Source organism: Hydractinia symbiolongicarpus, chromosome 12 (genome assembly GCF_029227915.1).
Source record: "Hydractinia symbiolongicarpus strain clone_291-10 chromosome 12, HSymV2.1, whole genome shotgun sequence".
Taxonomy (NCBI): domain Eukaryota; kingdom Metazoa; phylum Cnidaria; class Hydrozoa; order Anthoathecata; family Hydractiniidae; genus Hydractinia; species Hydractinia symbiolongicarpus.
This window is the reverse complement of record NC_079886.1, coordinates 25,052,458-25,065,102: the sequence shown is the minus strand read 5'-3', so window position 1 is coordinate 25,065,102 and position 12,645 is coordinate 25,052,458. Positions and strand designations below refer to the sequence as shown.

General features: G+C 34.5%; 2 protein-coding genes across 2 annotated transcripts; both read right to left on the bottom strand.

Moving 5' to 3' along the window:
- Positions 1 to 266: 266 nt before the first annotated feature.
- Positions 267 to 4,375, bottom strand: LOC130621416 (MAM and LDL-receptor class A domain-containing protein 1-like). Its single transcript, XM_057436698.1, has 4 exons — positions 4,309 to 4,375; positions 3,958 to 4,137; positions 2,414 to 2,527; positions 267 to 1,101 (listed from the first exon to the last, which is right to left on the bottom strand). Exons 1-4 carry the CDS (start codon positions 4,373 to 4,375, stop codon positions 794 to 796), a joined length of 669 nt encoding a protein of 222 aa, XP_057292681.1. The 3' UTR covers positions 267 to 793.
- Positions 4,376 to 9,214: 4,839 nt separating this feature from the next.
- LOC130621415 (piggyBac transposable element-derived protein 1-like) lies at positions 9,215 to 12,352 on the bottom strand. The gene is made up of 5 exons (XM_057436697.1): positions 12,211 to 12,352; positions 10,227 to 12,065; positions 9,543 to 9,595; positions 9,400 to 9,435; positions 9,215 to 9,280 (listed from the first exon to the last, which is right to left on the bottom strand). Exons 1-5 carry the CDS (start codon positions 12,350 to 12,352, stop codon positions 9,215 to 9,217), a joined length of 2,136 nt encoding a protein of 711 aa, XP_057292680.1.
- Positions 12,353 to 12,645: the final 293 nt, after the last annotated feature.

The following is a 12,645-nucleotide window of genomic DNA, read 5'->3' as shown; positions in this document are numbered from 1 at the left end:
GAACGAGGCAAAATGAGGTTTTAAGCCAATAACAATCCTAACAGCGCAACAGATTGTTTTATTATCCAACTAGTCGATAAAGCCCGTGGAAAAATCCACTGAGGCAAAATAAAAATGAAAAAAAGGGTCACTTGAATCTTCATGACGTCAGCAATCCATCCAATTAATACGTTGCCTCTATTGTGGAGACTTTAAAGAGCTGATCAAGAAAATGTATAGGATCATGTGCTTTTGATGAATGGTTAATAAGATATCAGGGATTAAAATTTTGCTGACGTCGGCAAAGACCTTTCAAAACCTTAAAAAAATTTTATAGAAATTTATATACCTGTTGCCTTAGTCGTATAGATCTTGAAAGGCTGATCAAGAAAATGTATAGGATTATGTACTTTTGATAAACGTTTGCAGAGATATGAGGGTTTGAAGGTTTTTTGATGATGTCATCAACCCGTCCAATCCAAAAAGGATTCGGAGACCTGGGTTTGGGAAATTTCCCTAAATTGGTCCTAGGGCGTCCCTAGTTACCCACGCGGTGAACAATTATCGACGTCACCCCCTTGTTTCCAAGTTATTTGGCCTCAAAACTTTAAATGCACTGTAATGGCTTCATTAATTGAATAATTGGTATTGACGTTAAAGCCCCAGGGCTTCTTGTTTTATTTTTAACTTCTAAGAAAACTATAACTAAACGCTGTGTCAAATTATTTGGTTAAAACGTATGTTGCACAAACAGACAAACATAATGAAACGCTTAAAAAAATGTAAAGACGCAGAACTATAAGTTTTAATCACTTTACAATAGTTTCCTTACTTTGAAGAAGTTAGTGTCGCATGAGTTCAATATGTTTTGTAACGATATTTCCTTTTGTTTCCACACACTACCTTGATTGCCAAATTTTGTCCACACTATTCGTAGTGGTTTCTTCTTAGCAGATAACCTTACTGATAGTGCACCAACGTGCGTCCCATGCATATAATACGCAAATTTCAAGCATCCCTGCTGGCTTTTATTGGGGTTGGGAACTGTTACAGAAACTAAATGGTCTGAAAATGGCAATAAGCCAGAAGCTTCGAAATGGTAATAAAATCTGGATGCATTACCTGAAAGAAAAACACTTCCATATAAATTAGTAATCCGCTGCACAAGCTTACAGAAGTACGTTATTATGTTGTTAATAATACATTTTTGTGTACACCCTATATAACACACCAACATTTGTGACGTTCTTAAATATTATTATTATTCCGAATAATTATACAGGATAAAGCCACTTCACTGTTGGAAACACTGTTATCATTGTGGGTCTTGTGTTCGGAATGTATACATTAAGTACACACCGGTAATACCCACCCAATTTCCCTCACATGGCATAGGTTGACTCGTAGTTGTGGTAAAGACACTTGCTAAATATACCCGCGCTGTAGACTGATCGTGTCACATTTAAGAATATTCAGAACTGATTTATACAAAGTAAAACAAAAGTCATTCAGAACATATTATATTCTATTAAAATACTAATTATTTTATTCGAATATAATATGTTCTGAAAGATTTATGTTACAAAATTCAGTCCACAATCTAGAGAAGGTTTAAAAAATTGTTTTAACTCTTAATTAAAAAGGGTTAGATGTTGGTCTGTTTACTTCTAATTTATGTTTGTGTCTGTCTGGTTTTTTTCTCATAGCTGTGTCAAAATATCATGCGTTCAAATTTTTGTGCAGTGTTTGCAAGAATTTTCAGCGTGTTGTTATCATTTCATAGCGACATGTGCAAAAATAATGACTTGTTCTTCATGGATTTTTTCGGCGGTCAAATAAAATTGGGAAAGAATTATTTATTCCAATTTGATAGAAAGGATTTTTGCTTCACAAGTAGACACTGGAGTAATATTTTAAACTTTGATGACCTGAGTTGGTTTTAATACCAATTCTGTGCCTTTGTTGTTATTCTTTAGATCTGCGTGTTTACCAAGTAGAACGGTTATTTAATAAAACTTGAAAATAGACCTTGATTCAATTACTTAAACTGTCAAAATTGTTGTTTTAAGGTATAGAGGCAAAATTAAATCCTCTTTTATATGCTGGATAACATTTACTTGTTGAAGACATTTCTAAATATTAGCCCACCTCAATTTCTGACAAAACTTATACTTTATTGTTGGGGTAAGATCCGTCAAATCATGAAGTATTTCCTTGTTTTCTGTATAGCGTAATGGAGGTGCATGTTAGTAAATAGGTTGACAGGTCAAGCAACTACTACCATTTGTAGCACATTAAATTTATTGTCGAATAGTATTGGTAATCCAAAATAGTCCTAGTTAGCTTCTTGAAAAACGTATTAAACCTTAAATTAAGGTTATAATATATAAACTGCTTGGCAACTACATATAGATTCCCTTTAGTAAACACTCACCACTTGCATCAACATTTGGTCCATTATTTTTGCTAGTGTTTCCTTTTCGCCGTATCCAGTTGGAACCAGTTAAACCGCAAGTATCCTTTTCAAAGTCGCAGAATGTAAAATCTCCTAAACGAAATTGTCAATTCCCCGGTATAAAACCAGTAAATTTTAACGTTAATAAATTACTCCAAATGCTCACTTAGGTAACTTATTTTTTTATTTCACACGTTTTTTATCCAGATCAGCAAAAGTTGTAATTGCGAAATAATGATGGGGAAATTATTCTCGATTAGGCAAACGAAGTCTTCTGATGTTCTAATTTTCTCCCCAATTAGGAATAGCCAAAAATGATTTCGATCATTGCCCGAATGTTCAAATGTGGTTACAAAATAACATATTAATCGATGACAATGTGGTAATTTTTTTAAAGAACCTCAATGTCGACCAAGTTTATAGAATGGTAAGTTGACAAATCCTATTTTTATAGCTAAAATACTTGAAAAATGTGAGCGACGCGAAGTAAAGGAAACGATATGAAGTGGGACTGGAAAGGAATATGTCGAAAAAAAGATGTCGAAATGTTTCCATATTTGGCTTGGCTTGAACTTCATTATTCAGAACGAAGAACTTCAACAAAAATTTTGAAATAGAGAACAGGGATGAACACAAGATGATGATAGAGCAATCTAATGACGACGATGATGATAATATCGATGACAGCGCCTCGGTCGTGTCATTGCCAGCTTCAGATGTTTTATCTGTTACCGGCAGGATTATATATAGGAAGATGTCAAGGTAAAGCGCAAAACTAATTAAATATTATTTTAGATGTAAAATAACTTTGTAAAACATTAATTCTCTTCACAGAAAACCACCTCCTGAGGCTGACGATGATTGCGATATATAACTGATGAGGGCAAATGAAAAAAGATTATGTAACCCAACATATCCGAAACATGAAGACACACTGTACAGGGCACTTCTAACAGACAGCTAATATGCGTCAGTTATCAGGTAACAGGAAGCTATTGGCGCAGCATGAGATTGATAAGATAATGTTTAAATACTTGCTCGAACAACGAGAAGAAGAATCTCCCGCCGGATTTATGCCTTCCACACCCGTACCCACCGCACAGCCAATAACACGGCATATACAAAGATGTTTGTAGACACCTACTACACCTAAAGCATCCCATCAAGGACAAATAAACACTGGAAGTCCAGTTTTTATTCGACAAATGTCGTTTTCACAGCTTCCTCAAAATAAGCTATTAACTTGCTTCACACTAACTGCGCATGCTTACTTCACTTGCTTCTGCATCTCCTTCATTAGTGTGACACAGGCTTAACTTTCAAATAACTAAGGCCGTTTTTAAAATACTTGGTAGGAATATAATGCAAGATTAAAGAAAACACTGCTCTGTTTTAACTAGTCCTAAGCCGTCTCCGTTTTGTCGCTTGTAGCTTTAAGATTTGGCACCTGGTTTGGCATGACCCAGGTTTGGCTGACAAAAAAACATTGGTTATTATTTTAAAGAAACATTTTGATATACAACCTGCACAAACACGTTTGAAAACATGTCCATTGGTTCTGCACCTTTCCCGTTCCAGTTCACATTCGTTTCCATATTCTATGCCATTGCTGCCACAAACATAATTTTTTTCTTTGTTGTCACAATTTACACGAAACCATTCTTCACCAGGACAATGAGAACAGGAATTGTTCAATCTGCCATCTTAACAGAAAGAGCAGCTATTAATTTCAAACTTAAAAGCTTAGATTAAACTCAAAACTGGATATTGGAAAATCACAAAATCATACTTTAAAACAGAAAATACAAAATATATGCAAAATTAATTGACTGTAGATATTTTTAGGTGAAAAAACGTTTTGGTATACTCTTAACCCGTTTTGATCACACTCGTCCCCAGAGATTTTTGCTTTTCTGATATTAAAACCAAATTTGAAAGCATGATCGGCTTTCACATTTTGGCATGATTATGATTAATTTTTTCCCTAGTCAGCACTTTTATATCTCGAGATTAAATTGGCGCAAGGTGCATGAGCCATTATTTTTGTAAACAAAACTTTTTATCTTGGCTTAATATTTTTAAATTTAGCTATGGATAGCTAGATAAACAACTAAACTTCATTTTCTTAGTTCTTAGTAATATTTCCTCTGAAAATATACAATCACAAAAATGTTTGTTTGAAATCAGGTTCAGAAAAACATTTAACACAAAAAATGTGGCTGTCTTTCTAGGGATCATATTTGCAAAAATTAATCCAATTCTCAAATTAAATTGTTGTCTTTTGATTCAAAAAAGAGAAAACATATTTAAAAATTTTTTTGGATTCATATTCCTTGAGAAATCTATGAATTTGATCGCCAGAGTGGGATAGTGACAGATATGTCATGAAACTCTGGTTTATCGATAATAGAAAAGTGTGTTACACAACCTCAACGTAGCCGTGTATCTTTGTCAAAATAGATGTTCTGTTAAAAATTGTTTACAAGCGTCCCCAAAAACACCTAAAATCAGAAACTCGGGAACCATAGCACTAGTGAAAAATTTTCTTGGTTAATTTTTATCGCAACAATCTTAAAACATGTCAGACGAATTTTCAAGTCACTATTTCAATTTACATCAAAGTTATATGAATTTTATCTCTAGCCACAAGTACGGTTTTGAACAAGAAGAGCGTATAGTGCTGACATTGCTAGAAGATATATAGCTTGTATCCCTGTCCGTACATGTACTTATATATTTTTTATTAGTATATACAAATAAAACAGGTATATATTTTAAACAAGAAATATTCTTTGAATAATTTTAGATGGTCCCGTGTTCACATATTCTGCAAAACCCAACATATTAAATCTTTTTTTTGGGGGGGGGGCAAGAACAAGGGTTTTCAAATTGGTAAATAGACAAAAACAATGTAAAAAAGGTTGTTTTGACCGTGGGGAAACAAAATTTTTATTAAGAAAGTACCTAGCTTACCTAGCTAGTTAGCTACGTTTTGACAGCTACAACTTACGTAGCCTAGAATAAACTCGCCTGTTCATGACATGATAATATATTATTAATATAATATTCTTAAAGTTATTAAACAGTGATATGTCCGCTGAGGTGAGAATAATAGAAAAAAGTAGAATGAAAATCACAAGATATCCAATCATCTTAGATTCCCTATACGTTGTCGTCACAACAACATTATTCCGAAAGACCTCCGTCTACACTACAAGGTGAAAAAAAGAGAAAAGTCGAAAAACACTTGTCCATACTAATGATGTTGTCTGTCTGTCTCTCCCAACACTAAACTGGGTTTTGCTGTCAACGCTATAGCGCAAAGATGTGGAGATATACAATTTAGTATCGTTTTTTTATGGCGAAAGTTCTAATTTGGTCACAAGTATTATTCTCTCCATAGCAAAACACCCATTACTTACCTTTCGCATCTCTTTTACTTCAAAGATAAGCATGCATTGTAAGCTTTCTGCCTTATGGCAACGGGTTGTGCTTATATTATGTGAATGACTTTGTTTTATGGCTTATTAACCGTTTAGATCGAGGGCATGAGTTAGTGACAGTGATCTATATTATCTAGTATAGACAGGTTAATAAAGATGAATCATAATTACCCATGACCTAAAAAAGAATGTTAAAAAGCCTTATTGTTGAAAAGAAACAAAGCGATAAATGGAAACCGGATTACTTTTTTATGTGGTCAAATGTTTCGAACATGAAAAAATAAAAATAATTTTAACACTTTATGAACGCTTTTTTTGTCGTTTGGTTTGATTGAGCTTTTTTAAAATTTAACGTAAAAATTTATCACTGGAGAAAAATGATTTGAGTATTGACTATTCTGTAGAACTTAAACGTTTTGATGTACGCTGGAAGGTTATGTTATATCAGGTTAGTATATTTGGCTTTCTTAAACAACTGACATTTCAGGTGTGTTTTGGGAACGCGAGCTCCAGAAACTTTTTTTCTTTTCTAAAGAAATAAGAATGTTTCATATATGTATATTTTTTACTAGGAGCATTTTTATAAAACTCATATGGCCGTGTTAAGAGAATATAATCAAATTTCAGATGTATTTTTCAGTTAACATGAAAACGATTATCTTCTACTCCAGATAACAATAAATATTATATATTTATTCATTTTCATAGATATATAAAAGAAAACAACTACAATAGTAGAAGATAAACAACATTAACCTACCCATATCGCATTGGTATTCGGAAGTGGAAGTTAGACCAACCACATATAAACCAGGTGAAAATACATTAGAACGACACTGTAGTTTCATGGACGTTCCTTTTTTAGTAACAAAAGTACAATAATGATTACCGGAAACTTTGAAACCAGCCTGGAAAAAATAATAATGGTGCGCGTATTAACAATCATAGTCAATTAACATTTATATAACTGTATTTTGTCTGTCTGTCCGCGAAAGGCGCATCCTGTTACGGAAACACGAGATTTGTAAAATGCGCACCAATACTAAATCCGATATATTTTTACTGACTTTGTTTTGACCGCTTGCACGTAGTATACCAATCATAAGCGCCTGATTTTTTGAAAAATCAATCCAAGATTTTCGCGAACTATACATGCCAACACAGGAACATGATTACGAAGGCCATTTTGGTCTTTCAAATGGCCGTCGTCGGTGTTAAGTTTGTAGGTCTGTTTGGCCTTTTTGTCTTTTCTTATTTTTTTTAATGTTTGTTTTCTATATGTTTTTACATGTTAGGATAGATATATTGCCACGTCTTTTAGCTATGTACAAATCTCAAACGCACCATTTTTAGAATTTTTGCTTGGGGAAAAATTGAAAGGAGCGTACCACAGCCAGCTAGCTAGCCTTAGTTTTTACTATTCAGTTTGGTATAACAGCTTTTTATAATAGCTAATATTATTTATTTTTATGTTGAAGTAGTGTCCATCTAGCTAGCTCAGCTACCTCTGGCTGAGTAGTGGAAGTAGCAAAATGCAGTTTGGCTGCAACACAAGCTTAACAATTCTTATGCTACATGCAGTTAGCTAGGCACATTTATTACTGTTATGAAAACTTAAAATGGCTGAGTGTTTTTTGTAACCGAACAGTATAACGACAGGCGGTTTCCTGAATTTTTAACCAAAGTCGCGAGAACGTTTTTTTTAAAATAGTGTTACGCCTATACTCATGTGCGACACAGTTTACCTGTACTAAGCGCATAGTCCCGTGTTAAGAACGGGCTGTTTCCTGTGTTTCTGTTTAACTGACGTTGTGATTACATTTTTCGGAAAAGTTTATTACACATATATCGATGTGTGACATTGGTTACCTGTACTAAGTGCTCAGGTTGGAGTAAACTTTAACATTCTCCGAAAAATGTAAAAGCTTGGCCAGCTGTTTTTGCTATGACGGGGTAACAACAAATTTGTAATGTGTGTTTTATTATAGCTTAATTTTTGGAAAGTTATTTTTTGGAAAATATATTACACCAGAAACACCATAAAGTTGTGTGCACTTCACAAGCCAGGTAACACAGTTACTTGTGGCTTAACCCCGCGTTTTAACAGACTAACCAAAGTTATAATACAGTTTTTTGAAAAGTGTATTAAACCCAAACGCATATGCGACACAGTTTACCTGAACTAAGCGCTCAGTCCAGTGCCACGATTAATTTGTTAGCACTTACTAAAACTTATTCTGCAGAATAAAATAATATTGACTAATTGTTTTTGCTATGACGAGGTAACAACATGTTTAAACTGTGCTAAAATTGTAGTAAAGTTATATTATAAAAAATACATTACACCTGAAGCACTATAATATTGTGTGTGCTTTACGTGACATACTGTATACCTGTACTAATACCTCCACCTAATTGTGTGACACAGTTTGCATTAGGCGCTCTACTGGGCATTTAATGCCACAAAATAAAAAAACCTTTGGCCGACTCTTTTGCTATGATAAGGTAACAACGGGTTGTAAACTATGTTTTTATTTTAGGTAAAGTTGCCGGAAAGAATGAAGAAAAAATATTACACCCTAATGAAAAAATGTGTTAATTTTATTTTGAAAAGTGCAATACGTCTGTACGGTTGTGAAACACGGTTTACATGGACTAACTGCTCAGCTCAGTGTTAACAATGGACTATTTCCTGTGTTTTTATGTAAACAGGCTGCAATAAAGTTTTTTTCAAAAGTTATTATGTCACAATTAATTTTTTAACTTTCCCAGGAGCTTATTCCGCAAAATAAAATAATGTTGACTGATTGTTTTTGCTATGACAGGGTATCAACGGTTTGTAAACACTTTTTATTTCAGTTATCGCTGCTGGAAAGTTATTTTCTGAAAAATACACTACAGCCGCAACACTAAAATATTGTGAGTGCTTCACTTCATTTATGACACACTGCATGCCTGCACTAAAGCGCTCTGCCTCATCGTGTGGCACAGTTTACGGCTCTTATTAAGCGCTCCACAGAGTGTTTAACGCTGGGTCACACAGTTACTTGTTGCTTAACCCGGCATTTTGACGCCGGGTCTCCCGGCTAGTCTTTAATATTCTTGGGTGATGTTCACCGATAACTCTGTCAAGTACGAATGGTGCGTATTTTATCATATTTATTCGGGAAAAGTAAATCCAAGGAAGATAGAAGTCTTGTTTATAAATGAATTAAAAAACACTATCACGTATCACACTAAATTGTTTTAGAACATGTTATCCAATTAGAACCCTTAAGGCAATACATCTCTTCGACTTCTAATTTACCGTTTAACCAAACTTAAGCTGGAAAACACGTTATGACAGGTTCTCTATAACTTTAGATAGTCTTTTCCAAATTAAATCAAGTTTGGCACATTCATACTGTGCCAATAGAGGAATATTACAGAAAAACCGACACGGGCAATGAATTGATTAAACTCATTTCTTGCCTGTTTGCTAGCCAAATCAGAATGACAGCATTAAAAACTCAATAAACCAACGTCTAGAAGATTTTTTAACAGACAAACATACAGTTTCTACAGTGAACAAGTGTTAACGTACAAACTAGGCCAAGTGTACTTAGCAAAAAAGCAAGGATAAAATACAAATAAACTGATAAGTATCATAGAAGTGGAGTACTAACCAATGTACAGGCGAAAACTTTATCATCGTCTGACGAGCAAGATGGATAGATAACTGGAAGTTTTTTAATACATAGGTGTTATGGTACTTATGCCAAACTGCCTGCCTGTCTGTGTGAATAGTGGATGTGTTCATTTTCCTTCGAAGTAGCAGGCGAAGGAATGTCTTAACTTTTATTTTCTCCAAGACATTACATTTATTTAGCTCTATGCAATAGAATTGAAACTGCACAAATTGTTTTAAAAAAAATTATTTCCATAACATTTTCTAACCTTATTAACCCTATTCGTACCGGGGCTTTTTTGACGTTCAAATCCCAGGGGCGCGCTGATTGAGCGCACCCCCAAGAAAATCTTTCGCATAAAAGCGGTGAACCTGATTTTTTTACAGTAACATTATGTATCTATATTGTACCAAAAAACACCTACTTTGGATGTTTTCAAGCTAAATTACATTCTCACTGCCCCAATCAACATGAGCGGCTGAAAAAAAAGGGCGAAAAATAAGGATTTTTCAAAAAAATGTCCCTAAAGAAGGTTTTTTGACATGAATTAGTTTTTTTACACCAAAACCCTGCTATTAGTATAAAACATGACAAAAATAAACAAAAAGAAGTAAAATAATGTCAGTAAGGTTCATATCATCAGCTGAAACCAGAACGTTCATTTCTTTGAACACGACATACATTTTTGTATCATATGGGCCTGACACGTTGTATTGCCACATGATTGACAAAGTGATTTGACACACGGAATAGATTTTTTCTTTTGGGAATAATTTTCTCCTGCATTCTCAGCCTGACAAACAGTACACCGTTTCCTTGTTTCTGCAAATGCAGGACCAATAGCTGCACGCGGTTCCGGATTACATTGCGCATTACCCAAGACAAGATTTATTTTTTGTTTTGTGATGGACAACATACCATTTTGACTTCTTTTTTGTATGGTTGGTTTCACCAATTCCATGACTAATTGAAAGGCGTATTCAAAAGACTTTTGTTGTAGCGGATCAATACCTTTATTCAGTGAATATATCGTCGAAGAATTTACTCGAGCGGTATCCAACATGTAAGAAAACATAACAAACGTCCACTTTCTTGACTTTGTCTTCGTCGTGTGAAACCCCATCCTCTGATCCACAATATCAGTACCCCCCTTTGTAAAGTCATATAGTTTATATAACCCCAATTTGTGGCAATTATCATCCTTGGTTGTACCTAGGATTGGTTCTAGTGTTGACAACATGAGTACATTTTTCTTTCCGTTTGAAGTTTTCACTACATATGAAGATAAGGACAGCGGCCCATCTTTTTGCCAATACACTTCACTGGACAGTGGCTCTCTTTGTTTGAAATCTTTCATTTCAATTGGAATTCCTTTCCTGTTGATCTGCATTGTACCAACACAAGTGATATCCCTTTCATACAACCAAAGCGCAAGCGGGATTGATGTATATAATCTGTCGAAAGATATATTACGTCCGGCCAGCGAGACAACATTTGATAGTTGTTTTATCATGTATTTTACTATTTCCTCAGTGCCTGGTACATAATAAATTCCTGGATCTCCCTGTGGTTTGCCGCTATATGGAGCTGCAAGGAATGTATACGGATATCGTGCTGCATTTATGGCTTTCAGTAATAAACCGTATTTGGCGGGTTTGTTGGGATTGTACTGTTTGAAACTTATCTGTGTCCTCATTGGATACAGGGTTTCATCAAGTGATAGATAGTCGCCCGGTACAAGGCATGACATGCATTCATAATTGAAAGATTCAAAAACTTCACGCATTGCCGCAAAACGGTCATGTTTCCATCTTTCATCTCTTGTTGTCTCGTCGTCAAAACAAAGGTTTGTACGTATAAAAAAAAACCTATTTCTCGACATAGTGGCGCTGAATATTGGCGGACCATATTGGTTTGAGAATAATCTATGAGCAGATATACAGTTTAGTTTGTATAGTCCTCGATATAGGTACAATCCAATAAATGCATAAATTTCTTCAACAGAGGTTTCTTTCATGTACGAATACCTACTATTTTGCGTCAAGAAATTATCGGGTAGTTTGGACAGAGTGCGTCTAATCTTTCTGTTGGTGCACAACAAAATGTTATTCACAATTTCAGGAGTGAAGTAGAGCTCAAAAGCAGAACGGGGTGATGCAGTTTCACAAGCTTTTGGTTGTGGGCCTTGTCGTCCAGTAATAACATTTGCACGATTATTTCGACCAACATTTCCAGCTTGTGGCTGATTCTGGAAAGTACGAATTATGTCATTTTTCTTCTTATTATCTATTTTGAAAATGCTTTGGATAGACTTTGATTCTGGTGGTATTGGAAAAACGTTATAATTTTCTAAATTTGTAGCGGCAGCAATACTGTTTACTAAGCGATATTTCGTAAGTCGACGTCTCCTCAAATGGTTTGCTCCGGCTTCCTCTTCACTTTCGGACGCATCATTGTCAGCATCACCTACACGGTCATCGTTATCATGTTGATGATCCTCTTCTTCAACTATTTCTTTATCTATGAGACAAACAAAAATACTAAAAATAAATTATCACACATTTTGAAACATATTTTGCTTCTCGCAACCAATGCGCCATATATATACGCGAAGTTAGACAGAGAGATTATATATATGTATATATAATATAGCTATATATATTACCAATTTCACCGCACAATTCTTCCAAATCATCTTCATCATCAAGTTCTTCATCCATAGCTTCGTCTACGTTATCTTCTTCAATAAATCTCAATATATTTTGAATGGCTTCCTCAGATGAAATTCTAGCCTTTTTCGGTCCCATTTTGTAATTTTTTTATTAGACTAATAATATATAAAGGGGTAATTTATGTCACAAACGCAATAATTATATTTTTTATTATATATAAGCCCTCTTTGCTATACCATCTATCCTATTTATCTAATTAACATCAATAAGACTGAAAATATAACACAATTCGAAATATTTCATTTTTCGCTTTTGCGCCTTTTTTGACATTGGCCCCATAATGGCCGCAAAACATAAATTTTTCAGAAAAAAAATTTGCCGGTCTTAACCGCCCTAAAAAAATATTAAAAGTCTGCGAAGCTCATGCG